General features: G+C 46.5%; 7 protein-coding genes across 7 annotated transcripts; 4 read left to right on the top strand and 3 right to left on the bottom strand.

The window, feature by feature from the left end:
• Positions 1 to 833: 833 nt before the first annotated feature.
• Positions 834 to 3732, bottom strand: I302_104225 (uncharacterized protein; the record flags this gene model as incomplete). Its single annotated transcript, XM_065869829.1, has 15 exons — positions 834 to 939; positions 1029 to 1213; positions 1268 to 1335; positions 1391 to 1502; positions 1558 to 1600; positions 1673 to 1754; positions 1808 to 1915; positions 1974 to 2212; positions 2286 to 2326; positions 2383 to 2496; positions 2554 to 2642; positions 2704 to 2914; positions 2974 to 3349; positions 3415 to 3533; positions 3592 to 3732. 15 exons carry the CDS (start codon positions 3730 to 3732, stop codon positions 834 to 836), a joined length of 2034 nt encoding a protein of 677 aa, XP_065725901.1.
• A 754-nt stretch (positions 3733 to 4486) lies between these two features.
• On the top strand, positions 4487 to 5554 carry I302_104224 (uncharacterized protein; the record flags this gene model as incomplete). The annotated part of the gene is made up of 5 exons (XM_019189590.1): positions 4487 to 4633; positions 4687 to 4818; positions 4906 to 5064; positions 5132 to 5342; positions 5427 to 5554. 5 exons carry the CDS (start codon positions 4487 to 4489, stop codon positions 5552 to 5554), a joined length of 777 nt encoding a protein of 258 aa, XP_019049152.1.
• Positions 5555 to 5867: 313 nt separating this feature from the next.
• On the bottom strand, positions 5868 to 7606 carry I302_104223 (uncharacterized protein; the record flags this gene model as incomplete). Its single annotated transcript, XM_019189589.1, has 4 exons — positions 5868 to 6578; positions 6641 to 6919; positions 6979 to 7521; positions 7580 to 7606. 4 exons carry the CDS (start codon positions 7604 to 7606, stop codon positions 5868 to 5870), a joined length of 1560 nt encoding a protein of 519 aa, XP_019049151.1.
• A 2584-nt stretch (positions 7607 to 10190) lies between these two features.
• On the bottom strand, positions 10191 to 11456 carry I302_104222 (uncharacterized protein; the record flags this gene model as incomplete). Its single annotated transcript, XM_019189588.1, has 6 exons — positions 10191 to 10527; positions 10585 to 10652; positions 10749 to 10842; positions 10907 to 11027; positions 11086 to 11219; positions 11317 to 11456. The coding sequence occupies 6 exons, from the start codon at positions 11454 to 11456 to the stop codon at positions 10191 to 10193; spliced, it is 894 nt and encodes a 297-aa protein (XP_019049150.1).
• An 889-nt stretch (positions 11457 to 12345) lies between these two features.
• I302_104221 (thymidylate kinase) lies at positions 12346 to 13284 on the top strand (the record flags this gene model as incomplete). Its single annotated transcript, XM_019189587.1, has 4 exons — positions 12346 to 12487; positions 12599 to 12707; positions 12808 to 12895; positions 12964 to 13284. 4 exons carry the CDS (start codon positions 12346 to 12348, stop codon positions 13282 to 13284), a joined length of 660 nt encoding a protein of 219 aa, XP_019049149.1.
• Positions 13285 to 13642: 358 nt separating this feature from the next.
• On the top strand, positions 13643 to 14706 carry I302_104220 (uncharacterized protein; the record flags this gene model as incomplete). The annotated part of the gene is made up of 6 exons (XM_019189586.1): positions 13643 to 13747; positions 13812 to 13888; positions 13948 to 14095; positions 14203 to 14413; positions 14490 to 14546; positions 14624 to 14706. The coding sequence occupies 6 exons, from the start codon at positions 13643 to 13645 to the stop codon at positions 14704 to 14706; spliced, it is 681 nt and encodes a 226-aa protein (XP_019049148.1).
• A 1899-nt stretch (positions 14707 to 16605) lies between these two features.
• Positions 16606 to 18866, top strand: I302_104219 (uncharacterized protein; the record flags this gene model as incomplete). The annotated part of the gene is made up of 13 exons (XM_019189585.1): positions 16606 to 16878; positions 17047 to 17193; positions 17290 to 17676; positions 17734 to 17805; positions 17862 to 17927; positions 17990 to 18043; positions 18097 to 18162; positions 18216 to 18251; positions 18311 to 18379; positions 18437 to 18469; positions 18529 to 18585; positions 18644 to 18691; positions 18759 to 18866. 13 exons carry the CDS (start codon positions 16606 to 16608, stop codon positions 18864 to 18866), a joined length of 1416 nt encoding a protein of 471 aa, XP_019049147.1.
• Positions 18867 to 19343: the final 477 nt, after the last annotated feature.

Raw genomic sequence — 19343 nt, 5'->3', positions numbered from 1 at the left:
AGGGATGTTGAAAGAATCTCAAAAAGCGTTTACACAGATGAACGAGAAGAAGAAAGAGAAGACAAGAGATGATCATACTACATCTCTGCTGTATCTTGTTATTGCTAGTGTACTTTCCTCTCGGATTGATTTTTCTTTTCTCTGCAGTACATTAGAATGACGCGCCCGCCACCGTAAAATCAAGTCCATCGCGTCCTCTATAACCCTTCAGTAGGTTTACGACAGGGTTGGAGAAACCAAAAGTTACCCGAAATCGGTAGATCGGCGCTCGCGTTACTTGGCATCATACAGCTTCGAATTCACGTCGGATGAGTCATATCATAAGATGGCGTATTGTACTCGATTGATGCCATACCGATGCTGAGCCGTGGAACATGAGAAGCTGGGATGGTATTTTCAGGGACAAAGAAAATGGCTGATTCTTTGCGTGAATTCGACGCGCCGTAAGATCGCGCTTTCCATCTCATTCATTACGCACATTGAACTTTCCAGTCTAATCTGTGGGACTTGGGTGTTCTCGTGCAGTGGGTGAGTTGTAGCAGAGCTTGGCTGAGCCGAGAAGACTGCTCTCATTCATCGGACAAAAGGAATGAGAAGCTTGGAGCAGTGGTTTCCAAATGTCGGCGAGATGACACTGAACTCTGATAAAGAGTTTGAGACTCGACGCGATTGCTTTTGTCACTCTGATAAGCAATTACCGAGACATCCGTTCGCATCTCGTATCTGCGTTACATTCGATATCGTACATCAAAAAGACTGAAACACATCTCAGTCTCGGAATAACTACACTGATAACTGACTGTAATCATAATTATAAATATGGTAACTCTTGCTTAGGCACTTCTACCCAACGCTTTCTCAATTTCCTTCTCGTACTTCTTACTGATACTGTTTCGAGCCAATTTCATGGCAGGGGTAAGCATACCGTTTTCAGGCGACCTGTTCCGTTTCAACGCGTCATCAGATCAGTCACGAACAACTATCTGGTAACAGGAACATAATCAAGGTTCAGACACGACTTGACTTACCATTCTTCTTCGGTCATTATGACATCCCTGATCAATTCGGATCCCTTCAATCCACCTCTTTTCGCTTCGTCTCTCAATTCTCCGAGGAGGTAACTAACGATAGTCAGGTTCGAGGCCCATTCTTTTGGTCCTCCATCATCAACTATTCCATTAGCTTTGAGTCGGTTTCGAAGATTTCCTTCATGCTAAGCGTGACCTATTAGCATTCGGCTTCTCATCTTCTGAGACAGGTGACTCACGGGGTACACGAGGGCGACGGGTCGATCGGCGCCTGGTGGTGCAACCACACAAAGCATCATGACCGAGTCTGTGCGCGAAAGTTAGCTCAGTATGGACCTGATGCAAACCAACAGGGTACGTACTACAATGCTTGTAGACCGACTCTACCTTCTCTAGTGCGAGATACTCTCCATTGGCAAGTTTCACAAGATTTTTGACTCGGTCAATGACGCTGAGGGTACCGTCTTCATTCCACTGATTGGGTTGTTAGCACATCTGCTGCTGATACAAAAGCCTCCATTAGACTTACCTGACCTATATCACCTGTCTTATACCAACCGTCTGATGTGAAGCTTTCCCTTGTCAGATCCTCCTGTTTGAGATACCTGGTCTGATCAGCGATGGCCATCCGCATGTAAGCTCACCCCTTGAATACGTTTGGTCCCCTTAGCAAGATTTCACCTTGAGGATGCTTATTTGTGGAGAAATAGCCGGCATCCGGGTAATCTGCTCTTACCGCATCAGTACTAGTCATGAGGCAACAAGTTAATGTTACTCACCTTGTAGCTTGACTTCACAGGAAGGACCTATCACTCCTACACTGCCCATGGAGGAGTATTGAGGGGTACAGATAGTTGCCATACCGCAAGTTTCAGTCAATCCGTATCCTATGTGCACAGGTTATTCTTCGATTGCACAGCGTCATGTTAAAGCTTGCGTACATACCTTGTATGAGGTTCACCAAAACAGTCGACAGGAATTTCTGTGTATCTAAGCTCAAAGCTCCGCCTCCCGAAATCGCTAATCTCAGTCTTCCGCCCGTGGCCGCCTTGACTTTTGCGAAGAGTATCCTGTCAATAGCCGATGAGAAAGGCCATGGAAGGGTTTGTTTTCCTGATACAGCGAGGTTGAATATGGTGCCTACTACCGAGCCAGCGTCATGTATCTTCTTGACCATTCCCTTACTGTTAAATATCGAGATCTGAGAGTAAGCTGCGTTAAACAGAGTGAGTCGTGTGATGACGCGATGTCACTTACCGAATCATCTCGTATATCGCCGGCACACCCGGCAGTAGCGTCTATATCAACAGAGCTCTGTCAGCGTGAATCTTCAGATAAGTACAGCGATGCTCACTGGTTTGTAGGCTACGAAGTCACCATCGCAGTTCCTGACGTTATCGTTGAGCAGAGTTTTGACAGTACCATAGGCGATTGGAATTCCGAGGAAGTACAATGTGAATTCGAGGAACTGCAAGGAGGTCCATGTTAGTACAGATGAAAGGCTCATGATCTGGGACAAGCTTACCTGCTCTAATATATGTGTGAGGGGAAGATAAGCCAGTAATAGGTCCGAACGCTTGAAATCCTTTCCCCACAATAGTACTGAACCGGCAACTACAGGAAGATCATCAGCTGTACTGATGCTAAGTATGATATTCCCGTATGACGCACTTACTAGACGAGATGATATTCTTATGAGTTAGCAAGACACCCTTCGGTATTCCTGTAGATCCACTAGTATACATGATGCAGAACAGGTCGTCTTCTGATGGCTCATCTCCAAAATCGGCCACAGGCGATTCGATTCCGGTTTGTTTCAGCTGATTCAGTGTCACGATGCGTCCGCCCCTTCCCTCCACGACCTTTGCTATTCTCTGTATAGTTTCCTACGATATCGTCAGTATAGACATAAGCCCGAGTAAATTGCCAATTTGCAGAAGCTTACCTGATTTATCCTTTTCTCGTCCCCGTCATAGACAATCCATCTAACCTTCTGAGCCTCGTCTATCACCTTTCCGATCAATTCTACCTGACCCTCTCCGCAATAACATAATTCTACCTCGGGTTCATTTAAGCTAGTCAATAATCCATCTTCCCCCAGTGTTGTATATGCAGTAGTGAGGACATGTCCCAGTCTAGCGAAAGTTTGGGACATCAATTGCCAGTTCAACGAGGTGTCCGCATAGATTGATACTCTGGGTCTTGAAGCGATGGACTGAGAAGGGACGGTGAAGCCGATGTTGATCAGACCGGATGCGAGGGATGTGACGGTGGAATTGAGTTCAGTGTAGGTTACTGGTTTCGGAGTTGACAGCGTGAAGCTGCTCTCTAGGTCAGCTCGTTGATACTCAACCCGTTGACAAGATCATGAAGAGATATCACTCACTACTTCCATATCTTCTTCTCCTCGCCAGAACCATCTGATCTCGGTACCATCTTGGTCTCTTCGACGACATCGACGACATCCCTATAATAACATGCTATTTGGTCCCCATACTTTTTGGCCTATTGAAATGTGAAGTCAGCCATGAGGTGATAGAATGAAGAGTGCCGGATTACTCACGCAGTATGGGAAGAAGTCTCCCACTACTGTGACTTCATCACCTGCCGGTCGAGTTACTAGTTCATTCGGAGAGAGGTGCGACCTTCGCACTGATGGATCTGCTTTTAAGGGTACCGAGGCCGATTTATTCCTCCAGAACATACTGACTTGCGCTTGAAGATCTCGCTTGAAGGGGACTGGGGATGATTGATGTGACAGTGGAGATGATGTCGTGCGGCAAGATGAATATAGATGGTGATGAGTAGTCTTTCATGTCTGTCATTTTGGATGATGTCGGAAATAGATGGGATGGGCTTGTGTCACCATCTTCGTGCCTGAGACTGATTATATGTTATGACCACGATCGATGGGTATTCATTGCCTCGGTCTCCGGCCGATTTAATTCTTGATTTGCTCTCTAGGTCTATGAGGTGCAGTCCTGACACTATCACTCACTACAGTCGATTTGCATGCTTGGTAATGATAATCCGGTCACGCTCTGCAGATATATATACCTGGTGTCAAGAGCGCGTGATGAACGAATCTAGCTCCGAGCAGACGGTTTCTCGTTGGAGCAATGAGGTTCTCGGGCATGACGGCCAATTGCATACAGAACAGACCTCGAGATCAACTGAGAAAACTCCTTATGATCGCTGCCAGCTCGGTAATGTCTTGACGCTGACATGCGAAGCCCCGTTGATCCTTACCATATGCATGTTTGGAGGATTATCTCTTTGCCTTTGCTTCCCATTGTTCGGTAAAGTGTGGTGGTGTGGTCCGGCCCAGGATTTTGCCGAGTTCTTGTGTTCTGTTCGACTCAACTCAAGTTGGAGATCTGTACCTCGAAACGTGTATATATACCTTGTGAAAGTATAACCTCTACCTTTCATCAACGTATCAATCAACGGTAGAAACAATGACCTATTTGAACACCTATAAACCATCCTCCGTGGACGTACCAGCAGATGTCCATCTCAATACCCCACCGGAGGAATATGACTTCAACTTCTGCTTTGAAGTCAAGGAACTACGCTCAGATCGAGTCGAATTGAGACCTTTCGTTGTAAGTGCTTTGCACCTTATAATATGAGACATATTGCTTATGGGAGCGAACAGCCTTCACTGCATGCTAGACTATTCTACGAGGAGATATCGAAATGTTCGCCTGACATCACCGCTTGGCTGGTTGATTGGAATAGTTTGGAAGATGTGTTGGCATGGGCGGAGAAAACTATTCGCTCGCAGCCGGTGAGTCAAATCTCGTCCGAGAAGTCGTTCTTGATCCTCCTCCATTCAAACTCTTGTGTTAATCCTGTCATATGCCCCACCTGCCAGAGCGCTCTAGCCCACGCTATCTATACTGCTCCACCAGGAAGTGACGAACAGGTGGATCCAAAGGACTACGAATTCGCAGGTGTCATATCGATGATCAACTCCGACGTGGTCAACATGACTTCTGAACCAGGATGGATATGTATCTTGGAGAAGTTCCAGGTGCGTAGTACCTCTCTCCTCAGCAACTCTTAACGATCTTACGGCGCGCTGATTTTCTTTCACCCAGCGCACCCACGTCCTGACACATGCTGCCGGATTGATCATCCATCGAATCTTGGATATGCCGTCTGAAGGTGGATTGGGTCTGAGGAGATGTCAATGGTTCACTACTACCCTGAACGAGAAGAGCAAAGCGGCTGCGTTGAGGTTGGGATTCCAGCTGGATGGGGTGTTAAGGTCTCATAGGGTTTTGCCAAAGGGTAAGAAAGGTGTCAGACGTGAGTTAGACCTGTTTAAGAAAATGATGTAAAGAGCAGAAGAGTGAATGATAAGGGCAGTGCTGATGTGAGATACCTTATCAGCCGGTAGGAAAGGTGTATACCAAGAAGACCAAATGACCCGAGATTCATGGTTAGCCTGCATCTCATGGGATCAATGGGAGGACGGTGTGAGAGAACATGTCGATAAACTCATGGCTAGACGAAATTAGATAGATAGATGATCGCGCATGCACACGAAGGTGTAAAAAGAACTCGCTCCGCTGTCCCACCGAAATCGTGCGCATAAGAGTGAGTTTGAATGTCCGAGCGAATGGTAGAGCAGAGGTGTTGCATAGTAGGTTTATTATAAGTTTTATTTTAAGCGGAATTGGTCCACAGGGATGATACAGACTACATGTAAAGACTACAAGCAAAATCCCAAAAAGATTATCCATGAGAAGAACAGATACTAGACAAAAGAAGGCATCACAAAATGAAGGTCGTCGAAGGAATAGTCATATCAAGGAAAAAGAGTGGATGCAATTAAGCAGACTCTGAATCGTAGATTGGTCTAGGACCCAAGACTCTCTCGTTCTCCTTTCGTTCTTCCTCCTTTTGATGTTTGTTCCTCTTCAATCGTTTGGCGATGGTCGCACCGGAGGATTTGACAGTATCGATCAGATTCTCCTTCTTCTCCATTTCCAACAATTTCGAAGATTCACCGATATTCTTCCCCTTCAAGAGGATATAAGGTGAAGCTTGTTTACCCAACAATCTCTCCAGTGTAGGGTGGAGGACAGCGGAGTCTCTTCGTTGGTCGATATCTACATAGAAAGGTTCGGGCTTGACGATGTATTTCTTAAGTAACGCTCTGACCTCTCTCATCTTTGGATCTCGCATATTTCCTAGGACCATTACTGGGTGATCTTCCCAGTGCACTCGGGCAAGTTCTTCGATTTCCCTCTTGGCTTGAGGCGATCTAGGGTCGAATGGCAAGAATCCTTCGAGAGAGTGAGGATCGGTGGTATCGATCTCGGGCAGAGTGTTCGCGGCAGTACCGACAATGAAAGACATCAAGGCGGCAAGCTCCTCCTCTTTGGTCATGGTGAAATCGACTGGAGCGATGGCAGCGGCTTGAGCGGCAGCCTGAGCGGTGAATCCTGCTTCGGCTCGCTTGGCGATCTTCTGTTGGACCTTTAGGGAGTGGTGCTTGGGTGCCTCGTATCGGTATCCAGGTTCGGTGTCGACAAGAGCCTAGTGGGGAAATCAAGTCAGTACTCAGTCCTCTGCTTGGGTTAGTAAGAGTATTGACTTACATCAGACTCAGCTCTGGCCATAGCAGCGTGTTTGACCATCCATTCACCTTGTCTGATGACTTTGGCATGTTCGACAGACATAAGTGACTGTTGGAACCATGAGATCATGCAGAGAGATCCGAAGAGGAGCATCGACATCACAGCAATGACGATTGGTCGTTGCCATCTGGGGACTCGGATCATCTTGATCTTGAAGTCGGCAAGGGAGACGGTTTTGGTAGGGACATGGGTGAGGACGAAGGAGTCCTCGGAGAGGATATAGTTGGGTTCGGATTCTCTCTGTGAGCTCAAATCATCAGCATATGGACTACAAGTTGTTGATCGCGGAGAAGACTTACTCTGGAGTGGGGTAAGAGACCTTCGAAAGGTTCGAGCAATTGAGTCAAACCGTGGGATTTCGAGTCTTCCTCGATTTTCCACATGGGGGTGATCGAGCCTGATACAGGAGCAGATGGGAATCTAGCTCTGTACTTGTTTTTCCTGTGTTTCCTTTGATCCTTGGTGACATTCTCAAGGTTGAAGTATGAAGCTGGCATACCCTTGTGATGTTGTAATGAAGGTCTTCGGGGAACAGCAGGGGGAGTGACGACTTCCTCGTCTGATCCGGACGAAGAGCCTGAGGTGGTCCTTCGGTCCATTGAGACGGAGGAGAGACTTCGAGTAGGGGAGAGAGGAGGGGTTTCGGGGTCGGAGGAGAGACTGTCAGAGGTATCGATGGATTCAGTGCTGAATGGGTCGATTTGCTCCAACGCTGTCAAGGGGACGGTGGAAGAGAGGGGAGAAGGCCTGTAGGGCGCCTTGACAGGGGTGGTGAACCATTCTGGGGAGGTGGACATGGTTCGAGTGGGAGAAGTAGGAGGGGAGGGAGGGAAGGAGGGGATCTACAGTGACTGGTCAGTCGGGATCTCAGCTGTAGGAAGAGAAGGAGGTGACACTGACGACAATGGTAATTTCGTTGTCAGACATTGTTGATTGTTGAAATAACAGTCCAGCTGAGTGTACTTGGTAAATCAAAGAAAGTGTATTACCCTCTGGGTGAAGTTTGGGCTGTTAAAGAATGTGGGTAGGACTACGGACCAGCGTAAGTCAAAGTTGAAAGAAAGAAAGTGGTGCTCGTGAGCGAAAGTGTTGGAAGTCGAAGAACTTGCTGAGTTGACTACTTATCGAAAGTTTTGTGTGAGGAGAGGAAAGAAAAGAACTAAGACGAAGTCAAGGGAGTAGACTATATATCCATCGTTGGGTTCCATCTCCAGCTACGGTGAGCCATGTGCCAAAAGAGGTGATTGACCACTGATAACAGAAAGTAGCGAAAAAACTATCTCGAAGCTGGGTTTACGCCTTGGCCCTCATCCGCCCTGAGGGGTCGACCGGTGACACTGGCGTAGGAAACAAGCTTGTTCTGCTCGAGGCATGGATGAGCTCAACCTTTCAGACGAAAACGGTAAAAGCGAAGTATCTCGACCATCCCACCCATAACCATGTGAGGAAGGAGAAATGGAAATTCGCCGACTCACCATTGTAGGCGAAACGAAACGCCTTTGATAGCCTCGCACCACCCAAAGAGAACGAACGATTCTAGCCGAATCCAGCAAAAAAACAGAAAGATCCGGTCGATCAAACTAGCTACACCATAGTGATCTGCTCCGTCCAGCTGGAATGGGATCTACAGGTTCACGTTCAGGTTCGAATTCAGGTTCCGGTGCATAACTGGTTTGTTTTCTTGCGCCAGATCACTCTGTTCGTCGGAACGTTGGTCAAAAACCAGAACCAAGTTCGGAGCGCTGTCGGAGGTTCCAGTTGTCAGTGGCTTTTCTTGGCTGAACGATAGGGGCGTCAACGACACCTTCGTCAGTCTTACGAGGTACTTTTACCGAGAAAATGGAGATTAAGCTTCTTCGGTGGCCCTTGAAAGGCGTTCCCAAAAATTTCCAATCTGCTATGGACCTCGAAAGGTACGATACCAGTGTTTCTACCAATTCGGTGGATTGTTCTCTGAGACAAGAGACAAGAAAGAACCAAAGCCTATGACACAGCGTTAACGTTTTCCAGTGGCGTATCCCTACCATGGCTTTTCCTGTTGTACGTAAAGTCCAAGCGCCCGAATGCTCGAATGCTCTAGTCGCATGGATCCGATATGGATTTTTCAGGGTTTCCTCAACCCAACCGCATAAGGTTCATGAGTCGGGTGGTTTCCCAATGTTCTCCCCTTTCCCGAATAGAGTAATTTATTTGCGGATATCCAGCCTGTAGCATGGCCACTCACCGTGGCGTTCCTGAAAAGAAGCTTGTCCAAAGGTCCAAATTCCAATGGACGAAAGTGGGGATTACATACGGTACTTACGCAAACTTTAATTGAGATTGTACCTTGCCAGTCTACCGGGTGTACCTACTTGCGGATTGAATTGCATGCATTCCTTGCAAGAAAAATTTACTAGACCTATCCATTGGTCCGATATCAATGGGCCTACAACCGAGCATTCATATCGGATTCTGCTCGTAGGCCGTGCCGTACCTGTCCGTATACCCTTTGTGAGAAGCACGTCTTTTTCCGACGCCGACTACATGGCGTAGCTTTGCGATATTTGTCCTGTCGTCAGCGAGAGTAAATACCATTTTCGGACGATTTAACCGAGAACACATAACGATGTCTTACTCCATGTCGGCTACCTACTACCTACACATGGTATGTGGATCTCACTCCCACGATACATCCAGTCGTACCTGCCAAGTACGCAATCAAAGTACTCATCCATGGTATGTCACTCCTGGCTAGCGATGCTATTCAGCACAATACCGCTCTAGTTTTCTCGCGGCAAGGACCAGATGCTATCGTTATTTTCCGGAGACTTCTCTCGCCCCCCGCTGGCGCATAACGGCATCCAGCAAATACTGCTCACATAATTTCGATATCATGGGAATCACAGATCTCGCGATGACGCCGGTGGTGACTCAGCCATCCTCTGCACGTTTCTTTCGACGGAATAGGAGCGCTCGGATAGATCGCTCGATGGGCTCGCTCTGAGAGGTGATCGATAGGAGAGTGCTCGGTGACTTGTACTCTGTATGATTCGCCAGCACAGTCAGACTGATGGATGACAAGCCGGTCGAGCGGATTGGACCGGAATGCTTAATAGTTTCATTCGAGGTGTCCAGTGATAATGTACTGACACAGGTGATCGGTCCGATGAATTGGTCTTCCCTTCATTGATTGAATTGTCAAGTTAATCAATGATTAACCCATCACCGTCCGAAATCCGAGCAATTGTGAGAGACATATCTACCAGTCTCTCAAAAATCGTCAAAAATGAATTGGTCAATCGACAGACCAAACTAAAATGATCCACTCATACAGATATAGTCGCATCAACACGTTTCATTACAGCTTATACACATTATGTATTCATCTAGGTTTGTTCTTCGGATATAGACTCCCCATCCGCTATGCAGATCATACATGTCTACGATCACCCGTTGCTCCGCGTACCGCTTTTATGGTTCATGAATCGTTCATACCGGACACAACTTTACTACCCCGTCCACGGGTGAAGGACTAGATAGCATAACCTGGGAAATACGTTAGCATCCGATATATATCTTTCCTCTGATAAGCAGTCAACTCACGAGGCAAGACCTCACTAGGTTTACTAATCTTCCAACCTCTCTCCGCAGCCTGTTTCTCCCCTTGTCTGCCGAATCCAAATCCACCAAATTTAGCTCCTGGGACAGTCTTGTTTTTGGTCTCAGGTAACAAAGGCGTATCTGATGAGTTTGTGGTGGATCGAGTCAAAGGTGGGGCGGCAGCTCCTGATTCTGAGGGAACCGAGGAGGAGGATTTTTTCTCGGATATCATATCCCATGCGGTGGCTGCCAATCTTGTCTGTGGGGTACTGAGTATTGCTATTAGCATGCAGATGATGGGAGGATGATACGAGTGAGATACTCACAGTGAAGAGACGTTTTCCCATGAAAAGATCAATCGCTTCTTCTTAGCTCCAGCTCGAAGGAAGATACCCTGCGAGACGCTAGATCAGCTTGGCAGTTTGAACGGACGGAGAGGGCCGATAGACAAGATAGGTGAATGTGACGAAACACAAACACATGAACTCACAGCAAGGATGTTGAAGCACCCGATGATGAACAATAACCAACTTGAGACCTGGGGGAAGAGTTCACAGTAATGGGACAACACTTGCGCTCCGATCCTATCGACGATCTCAGCGCTACACCCCGGAATGTTCGTATTTATATATTGTGAGTATAACTTACAGAGCTTTGAAAACACCAAAACATCCCAATCCATGAGCTGGTCCGAGGATAGGGATCCACTCTTCAAACAGTCTTCTGGGTATGCCCACCTCTGACATGGTGAGTAAGATGCATTCGAAGACTGTGATGTTTTGCCAAATCAGCTGGATGCAAAAGCTATCAAGCGAGAGCGTATGTACTGATGAAGATTCTATTAAGGATACTCCAGAAAGGACCACCCGTTTGATCGGGTACAGAGGAGTATTCGTAATACTCGCAATCTTCTTCTGGTTCGGTGGAGGAGGCATTGGAAGCTTTGATGGCTTTTATGTCACTATCGGCATGCACACGGAAGATAAGTCAGTCAATGAGGGTTGTTAGACTTCGAAAAGGGGTAGGAGATGACTAGGGGATGTCAAGGAAAGACTCACTCTGCCATTGTGACTACGTTCGCAGCCAAGACCAATAACAAAGCGATGATACTCAACAATCTAAGGATATTCAGTCCGATGAACACGGGGCCGGAAGGTCGAGAAGGTAAGAATGGTTTGAGTGCCTTTTCAGGTAACATGTTGATAATGATCGTGATCGAAGTGAAGGAGAGTGACTAGTTGAAGTGGGTCGTCCTGCGATCCTGTATTTGTTGATATATATATATTTGGGATGGGAAGAGAAGACCAATGTAAGGTCAGTTAAGGTGGGTTGAAGTGAGCGATAACAACGAGGTCTTGGACTTTAGTATACTAAGTAAGTTGATGGGAAAAAGAAGAGATGTTTGTGTCAATTCCTCTTCATGTTCATATATAGTATATCTCTTTCCGTCTCGTCGTCCTCCTGGTCAGCACATATTTTGATGGAGTGGCGAGAGATGTATGAGGTACAATAAGCCTCATAGATAAGGAGGCAGGGGATGGAAAGCGACGTTGTGTCGTGTTCAATAAGCTCTTTCGTCGAGGTGTAACATTAGTGATGATGGTTCCTGTAACATCTTACGCTAGGACCGTAGACGTCTCATGATTTAGTGGTATACTTGGGAGTCCAATGCGATTGATTGAGTCACTGAAAGGGGTCATGATGGGCGTTGAAGGGGTGAATATCAAGGAGGTATTCGTTTTGGATTGATTGGGCTGTTGCAAGAACAAAAAGACAAAAATAACACTCGTAACAATACGGACAACCTCCACCAAGGGAATCATGCAGATCATTAGCGGCATTACCCGGAAATGGCCTCTGTGGCACTTTTGCAGAGAGAGGGATGTTGATGGAAAGCGAGTGGAGGTTGTCCTTTCCTCGGACGTGTTGATACGCGTAATCAAGGTGGATTTTTGGTTGCATCCCATAATCCTACATAACGTAGAAACGGATCATCAAGCCTACGAAACGAAGTCTCTGACACCCGACAAACGGTGTTCTTATTTTCTCTACTTTTGGACACGTACTTCTCAACACGAACGAAAACCATGTCCGATCCATCATCCTCCCGTCGAGGAGCGTTCATAGTCTTCGAAGGTCTCGACCGATGTGGCAAGTCCACCCAGGTATCTCGTTTGGTAGAGCGTCTGGAAAGGGAAGGTCGTCAAGCCAGATTACAGAAGTTTCCTGGTGAGCTGGCGGCTTTCTTTGATACCAGCTCACAAACATCAAGACTGCGATCCGGTCTGCACTCTGTTGACACTGAAGAATCGTGCTAATTATGCTTCTCGCCCTTGTTAGACCGTACGACAGCTATAGGGAAGATGATCGATGCATATCTTCAGTCGAAGGCTGATATGGATGATCATGCTATACATCTGTTATTCAGTGCGAATCGGTGGGAATGTGCGTGAGTGTTTGAACTCTCGTCACCATCCCCCTCTCATGGTCAACTTGGCTTTCATAGAAGAGTTTCCCAGGAGAGACGCTGATGATCGTTTGCATTGCAGAGCCGCTATCAAGCGGGATTTGGCTCAAGGCATCACGGTGATAGCGGACAGATATGCATTCTCAGGAATCGCATTCTCAGCCGCCAAGGTGAATCAGCTCTCCGGTCATACCTTGACTGTACACACGATCAGCTGATGCGGTCAATGTCATGTTAGGGTTTACCATTCGATTTCTGCCTTCAACCTGATAAGGCTCTCCCTCTTCCTGATCTTACTCTTTACATGTCATTACCCCAGGAAGAAGCCAGTCAGCGCTCTCAATTTGGTGAAGAACGATATGAGACGATGACTATGCAGCAGGCTACGAGGGAACAATTTGGCCTAGTTGCTCAGGAGGTGAAGAGGATACATGGTGAATACAGATGGACAGAGGTAGATGCTAGAGGTACGATCGAAGAGGTTGAGGAGAGGATAAGAGGGTTGATAGGGGATTTGATCGAGGGCGTTGATGGTGAGATAAGTCAGCTTTGGGTATGATGGGATAGACCTTCGTTCATTGCGTATGCAACTCATATGTAAAGTACAGTGAATTCACACACCGCCGATGGTGTCCACTTGCCTCATGCAGTCTCGCACCCATCGTTGCGCCCCCTTTCACGGCAGGTTGCATTATATAACGTATACTGGATTTGATTCCGTTTGTTGTTATTGTTGGATCCGGGTTTGGCGGAGGATACGAATACGTCACATGTCGATTCACTCTCAACATTCCTTCATTTACCCATTAGCCAGCATAATCTCAATTTCATCTGGGTCTCACGTTGCATAGCTCATAAAGGACTCACATCGCAAGTGCGTACACAAAGTCATTATCGAATCGACCAGCTCAGTGAAGATGGCATCACCCAGAAAACTGCGCTCCCAAGGTCCAGCAGAGGATATTGATCTGGATCATCCAAATGCCAAACGAGAGAAGAATCATTTGGATGTGGAAGAGGAGGTAAGTTCGTGATCAAATATCAATCTCGTTTACGCAGAGGTATCACTGACCTGAACCCCGGTAGCTCGCATTCTACTCTTCATACCATGCAAACAAGATCAATCAGATCATTCACTTCATCTGCATCCCCATGATCTTATGGTACCTCGCCCTACACTTGCCCTGGTGTCTTGTCCCAGCTAATGAGACTTTGGTGATAGGTCATGGCTTCTCATTACTTCACACCTACCTATACCAGGCACTTCACCTACAGTCCTCGCAGATGGATTAGCATATCAACCTAGTTTAGGCATGGCGTGGATCGTGGCTTATCTCGCTTACTATGTGGTTCTTGAACCTGTTGGGGGGGTGAGTAGGGTCTTCCATCACATCATACTCCATTTCCCCACAGCATGTACCTCTCAAGATTGAACACCTGTGAATGGGAGGACGGCACTAACATCACCATTCATTAGCTCACATACCTTCCTATCGGAACGCTCATGTATCTCACATCGACTTACCTGGCGGTCTCTCCGCCATCATGGCTTCCATTCACCGACTCCTTCAAACCATCTGCTCAACCTTTTGGTTGGGCAGTATTCGCCTTTGCGTGGATAGCTCAATTTGTGGGTCATGGAGTGTTTGAGCGACGTGCGCCCGCTTTGTTCGAGAATCTTGTGCAAGGTGAGTCGATTCGCTCAAACCGATATCACCGTGCAAGTCGTTTTCTGGACAGAACTAACGATGAGGATTGCTTCAGCGCTGGTACTAGCCCCCTTCTTCGTTCATCTGGAAGCTCTGTTTGCTTTCTTTGATTGTAAGTGACACATCGACATCTGCACTCTCTGCTTCACATCTTGCTGAACCAAGCTGATATGATCTGTGGAACGATAGACAAGCCCGAATTGCACAAGAAGATCAAGAATAAAGCAGGAATAAGGATACGAGATATGAACAGGGCTGCAAAGCTCAAGTAGATGCAGGTGTAAGAGAAGAGTAGTTCCGCTCTGCTCTGCGTGTCGTTGGCAACGAGAGACGGGGTGGCATTCGACAATGATTTATGCAAGGGAGTAGAGGTGGGACAGATGATGGTATGAGCTTTAATCGAGATGAGATTGTGTATAATTGTAAAGATGATTGGTTTGTATATGTACCATTTTCCCCTGGTTATATGAGCAAAGGGGATATGAGTCGAAGAAGTTGCATGAGACGAGACCATATAACTACAACCTATCTACCTCGGGTGATAATGTACCTATCATGTCGGCAAGCGATAATTAGCTTCTCATTCACTCGGAAGATCGTAAGAACAAAGCAACGAAGTGATGAAATGGGAAAATCCCTCAGTGTAACTATGAACTAAGGTCCCTCATCGTTCGAACGACGACCCAAATCAAGATTGAGTCCTCAAGACGAGGATTGTTCAATTGACCTGGGAAGTCTGAACCGCTGAGAAGCAATTCCGAACATGGGCGCATAAGGATGGGTAATTGTCTTCCTTGAGATTTTCCGTCGTGTCTCGTGTCTCTTCGAAGTAGAGGGGAGGAAGGAGAGACGTAAAACTCACGTATGGGATTTGTCTAATGACCAATTCTACGGTGTTTTATGGTGGGACGAGAAGGTGAAGAAAGAAGAGTGAGATTGATGAAAGTCGATGCAAACGCAGAGATCATTTTGGATAAACTTGGTTTAGGAAGTTGGGATAAATGCAGGAAAATGAGGCAGAAGATATTCAAGTGAGCCGCGTTGAGCTGAGTGTTCGAACCTCCACTTTCAAGGTTCACTCCGAATGAGAGCGATCAAGAGGTCAAAGCGCACGTCTGAAGTGTCAGTTATGCTTGGGATCCCAGATTACGAGTATTTAGATCACCAGAATACCGTCAACCAAGCTCAACTCTTTGAGAAGATGGGCAGGGGAAAAGATCTGTAAGGTAGATGAGTAAATGACCTTGAAGAAGGGGTTGTTAAACCCAAACCGGTCTACCCAACTACTACGGTTCACTTCGGCGTTCTGACTCTCGCCCTTTGGACCGCCGTATATTCTCCAGCAAGACATGGCGTACATCATTGTAGGACTACTTCGACGCACCGATGTTTCATGACAAGCTCACGTCATACCTTGACTACACCATGAAGAGGAGTACAGAAGGACTTGATTGAGCGAACAAACAGTACTACATCATCTCCATCAAATACTACTTCTCCAAATATCATCGAAGCGAAGTGAGACATCCTTTCGAGCGATATAGCGACATTCACAAATCCTGGAAGCGAAGAATGCATGTTCAATCGAGCTTTCACAGCTTTTCGATCGTACCTGATCTGAAACATCCTTTGACACCAATATTCGAATCATCTCTTGCTGTGAAAGCATATTCCACCATCAGGAGCTGACTTTACCACAGTCATTCGATCACACCGCCTGACCTCGATCACGTACCGATCTCTTCTCTTCCACCGCAGTAGGGTCAGGGGAAGACGCCAAGAACATGTCGATCACACTCGAGAACATTACATTCAATATCGAGGGGGTCCTTTAGCACTTGAATATAGCAAGATCTGGGGTAGGTGAATCAACTGCCAAGAACTTTTGATTGAAGAAATACAATACATCCTTCTAAGCGACGATGTTCTTCTGAGACATCGTACGAAAGGCTGTGCTGACCACCGTCTTGGTCCTCTTTCTACCACCTCTATAGGAGGGTATGAAAGGTATATAAACCCCTCCATTTTCGTGTTTGATTTTGATTTCTCTTTCCTTCTTCTTCTTTCTTTCTTCAACAAACAACTTTCATATTCTTCACATAACCCACCTCCCTCCTCATATATATATTTAACATATATATATATACCCCCAACTCCTCCTCCCTTTCAATATGTATACTAACCTCGCTCATACCATCATCCCTCTATCCCTCTTGGGTTCCACCCTCGCTGGTGTTATCCGAATCAGAGGTGAAGACGACAACAACTACGATCCCAAGAAACACCACGACGATAACGACAAAGACCACAACGATCACGACTACCACGAAGAGGTCTCACCCGAGTTCATCGGTTGTGTCAGTCGAACCTTCTTCAACCTTGTCTCAAGCGATGACAATTTCGACGGTGACTTTACTGAACAACCTGACCTGAATACTTGTATCGTGAGTATACTTTCTCTTTGTGTCTACTATCCTCACCAACCACTATACCCACTACCTCTTCCTCTTCCACACCACACTTGCCTCTCATGCTGTTGAGCAATATATATATAGCACTGACCTATACACTCAAACATACCGATCATATACTGACTTCTCTTATTCACGTAGGACCACTGTGTCGATGAGAAGTTCCGATACACCTATTGGGACGCTGACAGGAAGCAATGCTACTGCTCTCCTACTCAACGACCCGATGCCGACCAAATCAGAGACAACGACTCTGTTACTGGTAGATGCAAGAACAGAGATGCTATTGTGAGATACTCCCATCCCTATACCTCTCACCTCACCTTTACCTCTCTACCCACTCACACATTACGGAGGTATATCAACTAATTCGCATACATATAGGTCTTCCTCAACAACGCCAACTTTAAATTCGGTGGTTGCTTCGACCGAGGCTCTGGTTCCGACTACTACGGTGTCACCCCCGTTGCTCGATTCAGCACTACCTCTGTTCGAGACTGCTTTGTCCTCTGTGATGAACCATGTCGAGACAAGTTTGTCGAGGTAGTCGCCATCACTCCTCGATTCGACCCAGCACTCTACAGCTTCGCCTACGACTGCGAGTGTTTCGATATCAACTATGACGACATCCCTCCTTTGGTCAACCGAACTTGTGCTATCGACTCTGTATTCGGCTATGCCAGAGGAGATCACCACGATGATCACAACAAGAAGGAAGCCAAGCGGGGCAAGTACGATTATGATTATGATTATGACTATGGATACAAGGGAGTGAGTGCGTTTCTGTATTCATTGATGTTGAGTGGGCGCTGACGTTATATCATGCAGGATCACAAAGATCACGAGGACCACAAAGGATACGATGATGATGAGGACCGAGATAAGGATCACGACTACAAGGTGCGCTTACACCGCTTCTCAGTATATTATTGGTTAGCTGATCTTGATCCTTCTAGCACCATGACGAGGAAAACGATTACGATCATGGTAAAGATGAGGAGTATGACCCAGACCACCACAAGGTACATAGGTCATGTATCTCTGTACGATAAACATTTGCTGATCAATCTTCGTATCCTGTTAGGACGACTACAACAATGACGATTCCAAAGACTACGGTTACCATCACAAGGGCAAGGTGAGCTTCTCTATGCTCATACAACCCTGGCTTTTTGGCTGATAGACTCGTAGGATCACGATTCTCACAAGGACGATGATGACGACGAGGACTACTCACCCGATTACGGCTATGGCAAGGTCAGTTTCTTGTCTGAACCGCTGAAATATCTGTGCTTATTTGTGCTGTGCAGAAACACCACGAACAGGAAGATGATCATGATGACTATGTGAGTAGTCTGCGTAACCCCTGGGTGTACTATGATGCTAATCTTTATTCTCTATGTAGGATTACGCTAAGAAGCATCATGAGGATAAGGAGGATGAAGAGGGGGACGAGGACTACCACAAGGGCAAAGTAAGTTGTTGTTCCCTTCAGTCGCTTCCAGACCAGCACTGACGTAGTCTTTGATAGGATCACGAACAAGATGACGAGGATGAAGACTATGTGAGTTGTTCCTGTTTCCAATCAGCTTGACGAAAAAAGCTAATCATGCCTTCTTCCAGGACTACGGGAAGAAGCACCATGAACAACATGAGGAAGAGGAGGGTGCTCATGGCAAAGTAAATTCTTCTTGGTCAATGTCTCTACTTCTGAAAGCTGATCAATGTCTGTTCCTAGGACTACGACGATGAAGATCACGATCGAGAGAATGATGATGATAACAAAGTGGGTTCTTGACTCACAAGAGTTACTGTCCCCATTGATATAGCTAACTGCCATTCGCCATCTCCAGCATCACGATGATAATCATGAAAACAAGAAGCACGATGATGAGCACGATTATGACTATGGCTACTATGGAAAAGGTGAGTTATCCCGTCTATACGATCTGGTGGCATGAAGAAAGGCTGACCTTAGATCCTCATATAGCTTAATCGGATTTCATGTCGGACAAACTGTATCTATAGTTGTTTCTTCAAGGGTAGACGTGTTATAGTCTATGTATATACCCCAAGTCTTTTGTAGTTATATCATGCATCTTTGTATAACGAACAAACAATTTGACCGATGAATGGATGAGATTGGAAGTGTTCATTACCCCTGGACAGAACTGAAGAGGTGGACGAAGGAAGAGAAGGTTGTTAGGTGGAAACTCTGCCTCAGCTTATCTCTCGAAAGTGAAAGTGACAGACTTGTCATCATCACCTCATGAAGGCTTCAATAGCAACTCACCTGTCTCGGCCAGATCATTGCCTCGTCCACAGGGAGATTATTCAAGCTCTATGGGTGAGTGGTAGTGGCGATTGCCCAATGGAGGTCAGAAGACGAATTAACGAAATGATCGTTCCTGCTGATCGTCTCCAGCACGCTCTATCAA

This window comes from Kwoniella bestiolae, chromosome 2 (genome assembly GCF_000512585.2).
Source record: "Kwoniella bestiolae CBS 10118 chromosome 2, complete sequence".
NCBI classification, from domain to species: domain Eukaryota; kingdom Fungi; phylum Basidiomycota; class Tremellomycetes; order Tremellales; family Cryptococcaceae; genus Kwoniella; species Kwoniella bestiolae.
This window is presented reverse-complemented; position numbering and strand designations above follow the sequence as displayed.